General features: G+C 37.5%; 1 protein-coding gene across 1 annotated transcript in view; it reads right to left on the bottom strand.

Annotated features, from left to right (window-relative positions):
• The window catches only part of LOC136873838 (CWF19-like protein 1), a 131308-nt gene that overhangs the window by 70546 nt on the left and 44143 nt on the right, over positions 1-16619 (bottom strand). The window contains exon 5 of the mRNA XM_067147107.2: positions 6716-6828. Coding sequence (XP_067003208.2) covers positions 6716-6828 — 113 coding nt within the window. The remainder of the gene's footprint in view (positions 1-6715; positions 6829-16619) is intronic.

Below are 16619 nucleotides of genomic sequence, written 5' to 3'. Positions count from 1 at the left end.
AGAGACAAAAAAAAGAAATACACGAAAGGAGGTTTAGAATGCTCAGGTAAGAAAGCTAGCAAGAGCAATATATATACATCTAAGAAACAGATGGAGAGCAGTGACTTACCATGTAAGACCAGGTGGATAAAGTACATATAAAAGAAAAACATGGGTCTAAATTTTTCGGCTGCAGCCTATGTCAATGGAGGACAGAATGAAGATGGTCACTGTTGGCAAGCAGATGCAATGAGGAGAGTGAGAGGACAAACAGACAAGAGAATGGAAAAAAGAGTGGTTATTTAATGTTAAGGCTGGGTGCTTCCCTGGACCTGAGCACCAGGTGGGTGATGTCCTACTTTGGAATCTCTAAGGGCAAGAGGGTGGGAAGTAGGAAGTAAATGTTTTGAGGACTTCAACTGTGAAACATGGCTGGCTGACATCAGAATGTGATGAAACTCATTACAAAAGACACTAGGCATGATTAAAATTTCAAACCAACAAAACAGAAGAAAATACCATCAACCTCAAACAAATCAGAATAGAATTCACCCAAATTGTCAGGCAAATCAGGAGAAACTTGGAAAGATCTACTCAACTGAATAGGAAATTACCATCAAACCAATTCTACAGACTTATAAAATCTTTGGAAAACTACAAAAATATGACCCTTCTACATTAATGCTGAAATTTGACGATGGAAAAATGGCATGTGATGAAAAGAAAAATGCCAAACTCATGGCAAAAGCATTCAAAAAACTTTCAAACTATGAAGAACACAAGGAAGTTTCAAAAATTAACACAAACACACCAATATAGACCATACCTGAATATACAAATTCTCCATCAGCCCAAGAGGTGGAAAGCAGTACTCACTGCATTGAATTACAGGACCTATGGAGTAGTTCTCACAAAAATGTGGAAATATCCCAGTGACATGGTTCGGACCCCCTACATATGGTTCCATCAAAAATTTGGATAACAGAAAAATTCCTTGAACACTGGACCACAGCTATATCCATCCACCCACTCCACAAAAAAAGAGCTAAGAGCAATCCAGATAACTAAAGAAGTATCTCTTGGACTGCACATACAAGACTGTCACCAGAATCCTATATGATAAAGAACAACTAGGGCAAGAATTAGGTAAATATCAGAGAGGATTCAGACCATGGAGAAGTTGCACAAAACAGATCATCACTTTAAAATTAGTCATGGTGTATTACAGGAAACAAAAGAAAGCCTTTGCAATGATCGTTGTGAACTCTACGCAGGCACATGACTGTACCCATAGACCTCCAATATTGAAAATCTTAAGAAATGTTGTTGAGATAATTCTTGTTTATTATAACTGCCCACCTCTCTTTCATGTTACCTGACAATGCTCAGAAATGCAAGCATTACAAGAAACCAGAAAAAGTTTCTTGAATATCTGAGTTTGAAAATTATAGAACAGGGTTTTTTTTTACAGTATATAGTAATAAGGAGGAGCTTATTAAGGATAGAAACTTCATATGCAACAAACACTTGGGTGGACAGTATTTTGCAGAATGTACACCATAATGAGAAAGATCATGTATGTGAATCTGATGGAGATCAGAGGTCACAATATGACACTGACCGTAATATCAGTCTTTGTAGGTGTTCGTTATTACAACAGTAATTCTGTACATGGTACAAGGGTTAATTCCTAAAAACTGAATCATGGAAATAAAAAATCATCTAACTACACATTTTCTCATTTTCGGAGTTATGATGGAAAAGTATTGCAAGTGTAGCCTACTATCCACATATAGCATAAAACACCCAAATCCACAGGTAACTAGTCAACTACAAACTGTTTATTATTTTGTGGAAATTGCAAACGAATTTATTCCTTGTATTAACGAATCTCTCCTTTCAAAAAAAAAAAAAAAAAATCTACTATATAGCAGTACTATCGTCGCATGCCAACAGAAGATGAGAATGACACAAAATTCCTTTACTTATGACTTCCAGCGAAATCTCCCTGTTCCCATCAGAAAGGTTTGTGATGAATTCTATCTCAGGCAGATGTGGGTGGATAACTTTGGTGTACGTTGAATATCAGACAATAAACAAGTAACGTATATGTACAGTATGTACAAACAGCCACACAGGGTGTTCTGATGCTTGCGGTTTGTTAAGACAGCATAGAAATCAAAAACCACCTAATTACAGGCACACATATTTTTTTTTTAAATAATATCCTATCCAACTATTCATACCCTGCTTATATTAAAGCATTCCTACAATTTAAAAAATATCAAGATGATTTAATAGGAAACATGGCCATGAAATAGTTTTTTTTCACACCAGGCAAATGCTGGGGCTGTACCTTAATTAAGGCCACGGCCGCTTCCTTCCAACTCCTAGGCCTTTCCTATCCCATCGTCGCCATAAGACCTATCTGTGTCGGTGCGACGTAAAGCCCCTAGCAAAAAAAAAAAAAAAAAAAAAAAAAAAAAAAAAAAAAGTTTTTTTGTCCCCCCCCCCCCCCCCTGTAAAAATTGGCTTACTGGAGTAAGTGAATTTTTTATTTCCATGATTCAATTATTAGCACACGGAAAATTTGACACAAAGAGATCATGTCAAAAAATCATCTCGCGCCCGCACGCGCACGCACACACACACACACACACACACCCTTCATTATAGACCATTATGCCTTCCAGCGTTCAGTCTGCAATTCTCTATTTGTAATTAGCTCTTTAGCCTCATTTAGTTCCATATCTTTTATTCTTAGATCGTTAGAAATTGAGTATAACCATCGTCATCTTGGTCTTTCTCCACTTCTCTTACCGTCCACAACAGAGTCCATTATTCTCCTAGGTAACCCATCCTCCTCTATTTGCCTCATATGGCTCCACCACCAAAGCTGGTTTATGAGAACAGATTCATCAATTAAAATCATTCCTAACTTAGTTTTTATCCCCCCATTGTTCATATTTGTTTGTACCAGCTATCATTCTCACTACTTTCATGTCTGTTACTTCTAACTTATGAGTAAGATATCCTAAGTCCACCCAGCTTTCATTCCCATAAGTTGGCCTAAAACAGACAGATAATTTTCTCCAGGAGCCAACTTCCTTCTTACAGAATACCATTGATTGCAACTGCAAACTCACTGCATTAGCTTTACTGCACCTTGATTCAATCTCAATTACTCTACCACCAACCTGCGAGAATACACATCCTAAATACTTGAAATTTACTACCTGTTCCAGCTTTGTATCCCCAACCTAACATTCAATTCTCTTGGATTTCTTACCTACTGAAATCAATTTAGTACTGGAAAGGCTACTTTTCATACCATACTCTTTGCACCTATTTTCAAGTTCCAAGATATTAGACTGCAGGCCTTTTGGCACAATCTGCCGTTAAGCCTAAGTCGTCAGCATAGGTCAGACAGACCGCTTACTACATTTCCACCTAAATGAATCCCTCCCTGCCACTTTATATCTCTCAGCAGATTATAAATGCGAACTATGAACAACAAAGGTGAAAGATTACGGCCTTGTCCAAATCCTGTATGGTTTTTTTTTTTTTAAGTTGCTTTACGTCGCACCAACACAGATAGGTCTTATGGCGACAATGGGATAGGAAAGGACTAGGAGTGGGAAGAAAACAGTCGTGGCCTTACTTAAGGTACAGCCCCAGCATTTGCCTGGTGTGAAAATGGGAATCCACGGAAATCATCTTCAGGGCAGCCGACAGTGGGGTTCGAACCAACTATCTTCTGAATACCGAACCCCTACAAGTACCTTGAACCAAGAATTCATTCTACCATCATTTCTCACTGCAGCCCAATTGAAAATATAAATATTTATGATTGATTTTAATAATCTATCCTTAATCCCATAGTCCCCCAGTATGGTGAATATTTCTCCCTCGGTACTCGTCATGAGCTCTCTCTTAGATCTATGTAACATACACATAACTATCTACAGTATTCTTCTCGTAGCATTTTTCAATTACCTGGCGCATACTGAAAATTTGATCCTGACAGCCCCTCTGTGCTCAGAAACCACATCGGCTTTCATCCCATTTACTCTCAACCACTGATCACACCCACCCTTCCAAAATGCCAGCGAACACTTTGCATGGTGTACTGATCAATTAGATACCTTGATAGTTGTTGCAATCCTTCCTGTTCCCTTGCTTATAAGCAGGTGCAATTACTGCTTTTGTCCAATCAGAAGGTATCTTTATTAACACTCCATGCTAATCTCATTACCAGGGCCAGGAATCTGACAACCTAAAAATGTTTTAAAAATGATCTATAAAATGAACTGAAGACTTTCAAAATGACAAATTTTAAATTTTACAATCAATTTGCTAAACAAGTTGGTATAGCCTATATTTATGTTATATATATATATTAAAGGACTTTAGTAAAACCAGCTTTGGCAAATCCATCCACCAAAATTCTATTCACCGGGTGAGTTGGCTGTGCGGTTAGGGGCATGCGGCTGTGAGCTTGCATCCGGGAGATAGTGGGTTCGAATGCCACTGTCGGCAGCCCTGAAGATGGTTTTCTGTGGTCTCCCATTTTCACACCAGGCAAATGCTGGGGCTGTACCTTAATTAAGGCCACGGCCGCGTCCTTCCCACTCCCAGGCTTTTCCTATCCCATTGTCGCCATAAGACCTATCTGTGTTAGTGCAACGTAAAGCCACTAGGAAAAAAAAACTATTCATTTCCTTTTTCCCCTCACTTCCTAAATTTCTTTATTATGGTCCAAAAAGGTTTATCTGCTGCTTAACCTAGCCTTTCCAGGTTATTACCAAAATATTCCCACAACTTTTTTCTGGATTCAACAACTATTTGTTTCACTCTGCTTCTTTCATCTACGTACAATTCCGTCTGCATCAGGTCCTTGTTTGGTCTATATTGACTGAAACTGACCAGGCGCTGACACATACGCATTTTTTGTTCACGAATATAACAGTAGTGAATGTTCCTCATAATCAATACAATTCAAATGACATCAATACTGATCATGAAGCTCATATATTATGACATGCGGATTTAGCGAACTTTAACCTGCACAACTCCATGCAGTTGACTGTGTAGCAAACCCTTGTTCCACACACAGAATACACAGCACAGTTCAATCATAAATGAACTAACACACATCTCATCTCATGACACAGATTTCTTTGTTTTGCTGAAGAGAATGAATACATGTACTCGTATCCCAAGAGTTTTTATTACTGTACAAAATACACAATATTTTTTTTCATCACACATTTAATAATGAACGCCGTGAATGCAATTTTGCTACATTAATCTGAATTCACCACAAATGCACCTGTCTACCATGCCTGTCAGCATACAAGTTGTGTTCAAAAAGAAACAGAATTTTTGAAATAGTGCACCAACCAGCACAGGGAGCATGCTGCAACTACCAACTGCACGTAGCAACAGGTTTAGACAACAAACTGGCATTTGCACCGTTTCACCCTGAGCGTTAGTTAACGAGTTGCAGCCACTGAAATGAGCAAGTACATAAGCTGTTTGTCAGATTAGTGCCAAATTGACAATAAAATAGGTTGAAGAACAACATGTGTGTGTGAAATTTTGCTACAAATCGGGTTTGTGGCTATAATATTGAAACACAGGTGCAGTTGTTGCAGTGGATGAGCAAAAGGTCTCCTTGTAAAAAACGCACACATAAGTCAGTCAAAGATAAAGGTTGTGCTTTTTGACTGCAAAGGCACTGTCCATCAGGAACTTGTACCATGGGGTCATATGGTAAACAAGGAAGACTACCACGTTTGAGGGATGCTGTGCACAGGAAGAGGCCCGAATTGTGAAGAAACCAGACGTGGATGTTGTATCATGACAATGTGCCAGCTCATGTGTCACTCCTTGTCTGCAGCTGTCTAGCAAAACATCACTCTCCCATTGTGCCCCATCCAAGGTATTTTCCAGATTTAGCCCCAGCAGACTTTTTCCTGTTTTCCAAGCTTAAAACCATGTTGATAGGATGACATTTCCAAACCATAGAGGAGATTCAGGACAATACAACAAGAAACCTGAGTGCCATCCCAGAAAGTGCGTCCCAGGTGGTTTCCCAAAAATGGAAGAAACAATGGGACTACTTTGAGAGGGACAGTACTTAAAATGTTGTTCAATAAGTGACAAAGATGTTACCAGTGAAAGTTAGCTTTTTTTTTTTAACAACCTCCGTACATCCATATCTCTAACACACTTTTACTGAATACCACAGTTGTGGGGGGGATAGCCGGAGTGCTGGTCTAGTGTGGTTGTGCTCCTGGAGCACAAGCCTTGACTATCACTGATTTCATGTACATGGCTTGTAGTCCAGCCGTACGGAGGATAGTTACCTAGTTGTACTTCATCTTAAAACAAAAATCACCACCTACACCACTCCAGCAGTACAGTACTAAGAACAGTTCATCCAACTTTTAACTTAATCTTCTCACTTTATGGACTACTACAACAACATCTTCAATAGCACAGGTTAACTTTTCATATTTCCCTCCATTTATGGACTACTACAAACACTTTCAACAGCACAGGTTATTGCACAGTTGATACACACACACATACATACATAAGAACTAATGGGCACTGTCAACAACAACGTGCACCATCTCAGACTGATCAAATGTTTACTCCAATGAATAGTGCTCTGGTTACCATTCATATTTCCCAGTAAATAAAGAGGTTAATATATAAATGTTTATACCCATACGGACGTCTCTCATAGAAAAATCCTTCCCGAGCGCAGAAGTGATAACGTGGTTTGATGTGTACAGCTAGCCATGACAGCAATGATGATCCCCTTGGCTCTGGCAAACCCTAAAAACAATGCAGTGTTAATAAGTATAGGTTTAATTTTCATATTAAGTACACCAACAGAGGTCTATGATCTTTTGCATTTATGTGAGAACAGATATTTGTTTTGATCATTGATGTCAGTCTGGTTAAAAAAGCATTTTATGTGAGAAGAGAGATATTAATTTTGGTCACTGATGTTAGTATGTCACCGGTCCCGCAATGGACGGGTAGCGTGCCTGCCTCCTATACAAAGGCCCCAGTTCGATTCCCAGCCAGGTCAGGGATTTTAACCTGGTTCTGAGGGCTGGTTCGAGGTCCACTAACTCAACGTGATTACAATAGAGGAGCTATCTGACGGTGAGATAGCGGCCCCGGTCTAGAAAGCCAAGTATAACGGCCAAGAGGATTCATCATGCTGACCAGACACGACACCTCTTAATCTACAGGCCTTCGGACTGAGCACCGGTCGCTTAGTAGCCCAAGGCACTTCACGGTTATTGCGCCATAGAGTTTGGTTTGATGTTAGGATGTCAGTCTGGTTGAAAACTGTGTTGAATGTTATGTCTCTAATTTTAGCTTAGTCATACCATCTGAAATGAATTGAAATACTAAATTAATCAATGCTATAGACCTATCATATTCTTCTACTGAGCTCTTAAATTTTCTTCTTGTTCTTATTCTTCTTCTTCAACTATTCCCACTTCCAGATACACACTGGGTATAGAAACGTACCAAAGCTCTCCGCTTTATTCAGTCTTTCCACCAGTTCTAAAGATAAATCTTGGCAAATTAAGTTACAAAAATAAGTTGCACATATCTTGGATTTTCCTAACCTACATCTCTGAGAACTTCCTTCTCCCTCTCTTGCAGTTCAAATTTTTTGTTGAAGTTCTTGATCATAGGCCTTTTCTAGATCAATGAACACAAGAGTGCATTTCTTTATTCCCCCCTCGCGATAACACTCAATCACCTGATGCAATGCAAATATTGCATCCATAGTTCTGCATCCAGGCATGAATCTGAATTGTTCATCACATTATGACCATTCTGATCCTATTTCTATCAAGTTTTCCCACAGTTTCATTGTGCGGCTCATGAACTTCATTCCTATATACCTATCACAAGAGGTAACATCGCCTTCACGTTTGTAGATGGTTATTACCACGATCTTTCTCCACTCATCTGCCATGTGCTCTGTGCACAGGATGATCCTAAATAGACCTTTAAAGAAGGTTAAACCTTTGTCACACAAGCTTTTCCACAGTACTATATTCTACCTACAGCAACGTGCTAACAATAACTTCATCAATATACATAATATGACTGTTAAATTTAACTTTTATTCATTTTCTTCCTTTATATTTATAGACTACTACAGAAATATAACATACACACCAGGCTTCAAACTATTTTGTAAATTTTACAGTTCTACAATAAAACAAAAGGTTTTATCACCAAATATCACCATCACAAACTCAAAAGAAGACATCAAAGAAAATGAAAGTCTACCCAAATTATACAACATGTGTCTAAGGGCAGTATTCTTAGTCGCATCAAATAGTGAAACCTCGTTAGTGCCTCATTAACGTGTTTTCTCACTTAGCACGTCGTAAATTCAAAGTCCCGATACTTATCGTATTAAATCTATATAAAAATACCTCACTTAACGCGTCACAAATTTTCGCTATTACCGCTTAGTACGATTACATTTTTTATAGACCTGAAAATGTTACTGTATTTGTTATCACTTGTGAAAGAAATATGATTTCCATCTCGGGTAAGAGTCATCGCTACAAGTGCGTAATTATGGGAAAAGGCCTTCCTGAACTTCAAAGGACAAGTTGCACTTTCGAGGAGCAAGCCGTTAGCCTAAGGTATGTTCACTTTTGCTTGCCAGTTAACAGCGAGATCGCTAAATAGCAGAATGAGCCTGTTTGTGCTTTTATTTCGCATTCCAGTCCGAAGGTAGAAATGTATTTGGTGTTGTTATTATTTATTTACCACAAATCATACAGATTATATGGATGATCTAGTGAAAAAGGGCAAGCCCCATGTACATTAGTTGCTTCACAGACCTACTAAGCTAATATATATGGTACAATAATTACATTATTCACATATTTACACTCTTACAGTAATTTATTCACTCGACATTTTCTCTCCCTTTCACTCCCGTCCATGCACACACAGAGATTTACATCTTTTTACATAGTTTGTAAACTGCGTTAGAGGCAAGGCTTTTATTTTAGGTGGTAGCTCATTCCAGAGAAGTGCAGAGCGGCCGTAATAGCTGGATTGGTAGGAGGTAGTGTAGGCAAATGGAGGGACAAGATTAACGCCTATGCGGACAGAGCGAAAGGATAGGAAAAGGTGGCGAAACGGGTCAAGGTTAATGGAGCCGGCGAGGGATTTTCAGAGGAAGATCAAGTTGGTTCTTTTGACAATGGTTTCTATTGTGGAGAGGTTAGCCGAATGAAGATGGGAGCGGTAAGTTTCCTTTCCGCCCGATTCTGTATGTTCTAAAGTTGAGTGGTACAGCGAAGTGTAGCTACTATTTGCCACATGATACGATAGCCTATATCTGGATTAGGAACATAATCGTATGAAACCGACTAGCATGGTGTATATTTGTCTTGTGATAGCCCAGTTATGGATATGCAAAATATTGTGAAATTCCTTAATGAAGTCAAAATTAAAATCTGTCAAAAAGTGGACTGACATAAGCGTGCAGAGGCCACGAATGTTGAAACTTGCACCTTCAAGTTTCGACTCAATCACTCTAGTTTCATTCGATTCAAAATAGCACCAAAATTTTCTTGCAGTTGCACATGGTCAAATGGTCATAGAAAGTGTGACCAGAAAATAATGTTAAATAACCCACTGCTCCAAAATTTTGCTTCTTCATTCTTGTATTTTAAAAATAGTAATTAATGAAGTTCTCAATATGTTTATTGTGCAGGTTATTTTTAATCATTGCAAATGTTCAAGCATCAAGTTCAGTATTACGTAAGTTATCCTTTAAGTTAATTCTTAATTTAATTTGGTTGGATAATAAATAGGTTTGTTAACTAAATTACTCTTATTTGAAGGCCAGTCCATAAGAGTTTTCTTCCATGCCTAACAGTGATCCTTCCACTTTTCACATCCATTCTCTTTACTTGTCGTTTTGTTTTTGTCTTGTTTTATAATGGATTTTTAACTTATCCGAAAATTAATAACCTTTCCGTGCTTAAATTATATTTTTATTTGTTATTAAACCATTCAAGGTTACACATGTTCAGTATTTTATCTTAATAATGCTTTTTTTTTGTTATGTTGTAGCAAGGCCTTTTTTTTTTGTTTTTTTGTTTTTTTGCTACTTCAGTTTGTTTTTCAGAATTTCAACAGAGATAAAATAAGAAATGCTATCTGCTTACCTTGCAGTTCATTCATCATCATGTTGAAATCTACTGTTCCTGGAACTTTGATCATAACATGCAGTGTTAGCTCGGCAATAGTGGGATCAATGCTCAGGATATTTTCTGGAAGACCACCCCCTGTGGCCCCCATAGCCATCCGTTCTTTCGTCAGTAAATCTCTTTGAAGACATATAATGTTTGCCCATAGCTTCTGCACTTGTTCGGCATCTCAATAGAATAAACCATAACCAAGTTAGTGCTAGGTTTAATACTAATCTGAACATTGCTTATGTAGTAATACATTTTACCATTATAAGAAGATAATTTACATTTTTCACAATATTTATTGTGGAACTGAATTCTTCTGTGATCCTTATCCAAGTACACACATTTTTTTCCTAAATGATAACCTATCAGTCTTCTTTTATCTACAATTTTAGAATGTTTTAAAAGTATCACCTTAAAAACTCCCTTTCAAGGGAAGTACCATATTTTCTCGCATAATTAACACACTTTTTTGATGAAAGATACAGGCGAAAACTTCGGATGTGTAAATTATTCAAGAAATTCAGATATTTAAAAATTATTTAATACACATTTACATTTATACATCAAATATAATATAAACACAATTGGTTCAACTCATTTGCGGTTATTGTCATTTGGCGCAAAATTCGGCGTGAGATTTTTTCTGACAAGTCAAATAGCGTACATCAGGTAAGTTAGACATGTGAGTTTGAAGTACCGACACTGGAAAATATTCTTCCCGTTACGAGCTGACAATACGACCTGAAGTGAAATAAACATGAACTTTAAACACATACGGTATCAACTTGCAAGCGAGTATTTGTGTCGCTGCATACAACCTGCAAGCAAGCATTTGTGTCACTCACTACATAACCTCAGGAAATTCAACTTTATATTTTCCATTATAAATTAAAAAAGATTTTAACAGAAATGCCAGTTATGCCAATTGAGGGGCTCAGAAGTAAATAATGGTAAGAGACATGGAATGTTTAACAGCAACCACAAACTTGTCAACGTGATTCACTTGTGGTTGCTATTAAATATGCAATGTCCCTTACCATTAATTATTCAGCTCAGGAGTAAGTGTAGGGCACATTTAGCTGACAATGATATAATGGAACATCTAGATCATTATTCAAGTGATGGTGATAAAATTTCATTGGAATCTGAAAGTGAGGACGGTGATGCGCAGAATCCTGAATCGCCAGAATGTTGGTAGAGTAGAAAGTGATATGGATGATTAAAATTACTGTCATATCTTGGCTCCAGAGTGATCCATCCCTCTTGCACATCAGTATCACAAACTGACAGAACTCAATCATATGCCACCACAAGATTTACAGTAAAACCTTGTTAATTCGAAGTCGTTGGGACTCAAAAATCGGACTTCGAATTACGTGATTTCGAATTAACCGCCAATTCGCAATTCAGAAGTACCAACCCTTGCCGCGTTACAAAATATTCTAAGGCCCGTTACTGCATGTATTTAACCTTGATTTATACCTTTCAAATGCCATGAAAAAAAGAACTATTTCCAAAATGTATCCAAGACGGTGCATTTACAGTATTCAAATAATGCACTCGGATATCTCACTGGTAAACATAACCTCACCCAACGAAAGAAATTTAAAAAAGCACGATTCAAAGACGAGGAGAAATCTATGCTTGCTCCCATGTGCAAGTGCTTTATTAATTGGATTACTATACTGTATGCATTTTAGATGCCTTGTATTTACACAGAAAGTACCCGATGCCATTAAAATCAAACTTTCCATGACCCCATCCTTGTACAATTTCCCATCATGGCACTTGTCTTGTACTTCAGAAATGTAAACACTTCCCGCATCACGAAGTATTCTAAGACCCATTAATACATGCAATCACCTCGATTCACAGTTCAAACCTTTCAAATGCCATGGAAAAAACTATTTCCGAAATGTATTCAACAAGGTGCATTTACAATGTTCAAATAATTCACTTGGATAAATCATTGACAAACATAACCTCACACAATGAAAAAAAAATCGCACAATTCAAAGACGAGGATAAATTATGCCGGTTCCCCCGTGCAAATGCATTATTTTTTGGATTTCTTTACTGTTTGCATTTTTATTATAGATGCTTTGTACTGGCATGGAAAGTGCCCAACGCTCTTAAAACATTGTGGCTTATCGAAGTTTCCTATGATGAAGGGATAAAGTATCTTGCTTCCATGTGCATTGCAACGCACTACGATGACCCCCATCCCTCACACTGTACGATTTTCCGGCTGGCAATTTCTCCTTTAAAACCATAAGACCGTTTGGGCTCGCATTAAAATAAAGCAATGCAGTTTCACCGGCAATGTCAATATTGTTCGGTGCCTACGAATTTATTATATTTGCCACGTTTTTTCGTCAACTGTCGGCATCGCCAGTGTTTGCAGATTCTGTTTTCCTGCACACTGCATGTTGCGTGATATTACGGCGTTCCTTAAAAGGTTGAGCACAAAAGAATTCTGATTTCATTCAACTTGCAGTCATGAAGCGCACTGTAGACCCACCGAAGTGGAAGTGCAGAAAGCTACCCCTCTACGTTCCGGAACGTGCGTTCTACTATGACGCGGAGTGGATAAATTTCGAGTTGAAATTACTCTGTAACATACTATTGTTTTAAAATGTAAAGGCAGTTTCGAATTAAAAGTCTGAATTTCGGTAATGGGACCGACATTGTACTTCGAATTACGAATTATCCGTATTTCGAATTAAACAATTGAAATAACATGCAAAACTGTATCTCATGTTTTCAGGAACTAGAGCTTCTTCGAATTAGGTGGGATTTTGAATTAACCAATTTCGAATTATCGAGGTTCTACTGTACCTCCTATTTCATTTTTTTTTTTTACCTCGGCCCTGTTAACCTTGATTGTCAAGGAACTTCAATCATTCTGTCCACTAGTTTATGGCTAGAAATAAGGACCATCATAAATGGAAGGACGTAACAGTGACTGAAATTAGTAGCTTCCTGGCATGTATATTAAACATGGGGATAAACGAAAAACCTACAATAACCACCTACTGGTCATCATGTCTATCCCAGTCTACTCTTGGTTTGGTGATGCAGCCATGTTGTACCTTTAGCTGAACAGGCTAATAATATATTTACGTATCACTACATTCCACATGAAGAACTCAGCAGTATTGAAAGAATAATAGGCACAACAAAAAAGACGTGTCTAATACAGTATTTGACCACCAAGCATCATCATAAATGGAGAATAAAATGCTAGATGCTCTGTAATTCAGTTTCTTACTACTGCTTAGGATTTTTTTACATAGAGGGAGGCTAGATCTCAAGAAGACAAAAGGCAGTATCACAAAATACTGTATGGTCTTGGATATACTGAAGTCATGAAATTACTGAAACAGGATAAAAACTTACAAAAGGGGTACCTAGTGTTTGTGGACATTTTTTATGTCAGTGCCATTGTGAGGAAATTGTTCAAGCTAGGCATCTATATAACTGCCACAGTATGAAGAAACAGAAAATACCTGAATCTTTCGAAAATAAGTTTTCTATAGGGGAAACTATGAGCTCTTGTTCTGGATTTGTTTTGGCCTGCACCTATAGAGAAAAGAAATCAGTTGGGAGTCTCGTTTTCTCATTTACACTTTGGTAATTTTCCCCCAACAAAACATCGAGCTTAAAAATCAAGTAGTGAGATATATATGCAGGAAGTTAGTAAATCAAAATTTAAAACACTTTTTAAAAGTAAAGAAGCCTCATGATTTCGCATAGTTGAATGCATTTTAGTATTAACTGTAACATGTTATTGAATGTTAAGGAAAGAATTAAAGTTTGTAGGATTTCATTCAAAGTCTTATATGGTCTCCTGCCATTTCTGCCTCCATTTCACTGCATAAATTAAACTCTAATCATCATCATCATCATCATCATCATCATCATCATCATCATCATCATCATCATCATCATCATCATCATCATCATTTTCCAGCTCCAGTTTCCCAGGTATGGTGTACAAGTGCTCACCATTTCTTCCTGTCAAAGTATAGTTTCTGTTCCTCTATGTCCTCCCACTTGGCATTCCTCCTGCTGACCTCCGATTTCACTGTGTCTATCCATCTATTCCTTGGTCTCCCAACTGGCCTCTCCCCTTTCACTTCTCTGTCGAAGTAATTCCTTGCTGTTCTCGTTCCGTCCATCCTCATAACATGTCCAAACCACTGTAGTCTGCATCTTCCTAAAAACTCTGTAACAGATATTTTGATACCAACCTCCTTCCTGTTTGCTTCATTTCTAATCTTGTCCTTCCTGGTCTTTTGGTTCATTGTTCTGATGAATTTTGTTTCTGTTTATTGGATTTTTCTATTTGCCTTGTTATGCAGAGTACATGTTTCGAGTCCATATGTGAGAACTGGAATGAAGTAGGTATAAAAGAGGGTCAATTTTGCGTTCTGGGGTATTTTATCATCCCAGAGTAGATTTCCCATTTGAAAATAAAACTGAGAATCTTTCTGAGTCCTATAAGTATTTCTTGGTTTACTGTGTTATCTTTCAAAATGATACTTCCAAGGTATTTGAAGTTAGAAACAGACTGCAATTAAACTCTGTTACATTAAATTCTCAGCCTGCTGCACAATTATTGTTTCTCCAAAAACTGAATCACTCAAATTTGTCGAGTCACAGCTGTGTTTAAGCATAGGAATTTCAGTTTGTCCGTATTGAACTGAGAAAGGATGTTAGGAAAAACTTAAAACGGTCCACCTTTTCAACAAAAATGTTATATTTATTTATAACATGTATTTGCACTTGGAACTAGTTTCGACGCTGTGTTTGCGTCATCATCAGCCAAAATGTGGGAAATAGGCAAGATGTAGGCATTTATATTACACAAGGCGTTACATTAAACAATACACATCTTATAAGGAGATAAAAACAGGGACGAATATAGAAACAAATGAATCGTTGAGAAAACAAAAGTTATACATATTAAAAATAACCTTAACCACATATCTTGCAGTGCGAAAGTGTTCTTCTTGAATGATTCCTGAATGTAAAAAAACACACGCGCACACATTTCTGGAGAGATAGCAGGCAGGACAAAGTAAAGTGAAACCTTAAGAGTTCTTCTGAGAAGAGTTCCTCATTTTTTCTATGTTCCGACTAACTAATGAAGTCTCCCTTGAGTTCCTGATAAACATACACTACAGGAAATTCTCCTTCACACTCAACAATAGCTCTAAAGACCAACGGTAAAATTTTTATTTTAAATATTGTGCAGAGACGTGAAAGCATGATTTTGAACATGATATAACTCCTTCATATAACTCAGTTTTTTAATACAAGGTGTTGCGTTAAATAATACACATCTTACGAGGAGATAAAAACAGGGACGAATGTAGAAACACATGCATCGTTGAGAAGGCAAGTTATACCACATAACTTGCAGTGCGAAAATATTTGCCTTGAATGATTCCTGAATACAAAACGCACGCGCACACACTTCTAAAGAGCCAGCAGGCAGGAAAAAGTAAGGTGAAACCTTAACAGTTCTTCTGAGAAGAGATCATCATTCTTTCTATGATCTGACTAACTAATGAAGTCTCCCTTGAGTTCCTGATAAACATACACAACAGGAAATTAAACAATACACATCTTACAAGGAGATGAAAACAGGGAAAGTTATACATATTAAAAATAACCTTAACCACACATCTTGTAGTGCGAAAATATTCGTCTTGAATGATTCATGAATACAAAACACACGCGCATACATTTCTGAAGAGCCTGCAGGCAGGAAAAAGTAATGTGAAACCTTAAGAGTTCTTCTGAGAAGAGTTCATCATTTTTTATGTTCCGACTAACTAATGAAGTCTCCCTTGAGTTCTTGATAAACATGCACAACAGGAAATCCTCCTTCACTTCCAACAATAGCTATAAAGACCACGGTAAATTTCATTTTTAAATATTGTGCAGAGACGTGAAAGCATGATCTTGAATATAATATAACTCCTTCATTTAACCCAATTTTTTACACAAGGTGTTACATTAAACAATGCACATCTTACGAGGAGATAAAAGCAGGGACGAATGTAGAAACAAATGCATCGTTGAGAAAGCCAAAATTATACATATTAAAAATAAGTTTAACCACACAACTTGCAGTGCGAAAATATTTGCCTTGAATGATTCCTGAATACAAGACGCACGTGCACATATTTCTAAAGAGCCAGCAGGTAGGAAAAAGTAAGGTGAAACCTTAAGAGTTCTTCTGAGAAGAGTTCATCATTCTTTCTATGTTCCGACTAATTAATGAAAAGTAGTCCTTTTTCTAAATCAGGTGTATATAGGTTTTCTTGCCAAGACTGCAAAAGTTCTTACCTAGGG

The sequence above is a fragment of the Anabrus simplex genome, chromosome 5 (assembly GCF_040414725.1).
Source record: "Anabrus simplex isolate iqAnaSimp1 chromosome 5, ASM4041472v1, whole genome shotgun sequence".
NCBI classification, from domain to species: Eukaryota; Metazoa; Arthropoda; class Insecta; order Orthoptera; family Tettigoniidae; genus Anabrus; species Anabrus simplex.
This window is presented reverse-complemented; position numbering and strand designations above follow the sequence as displayed.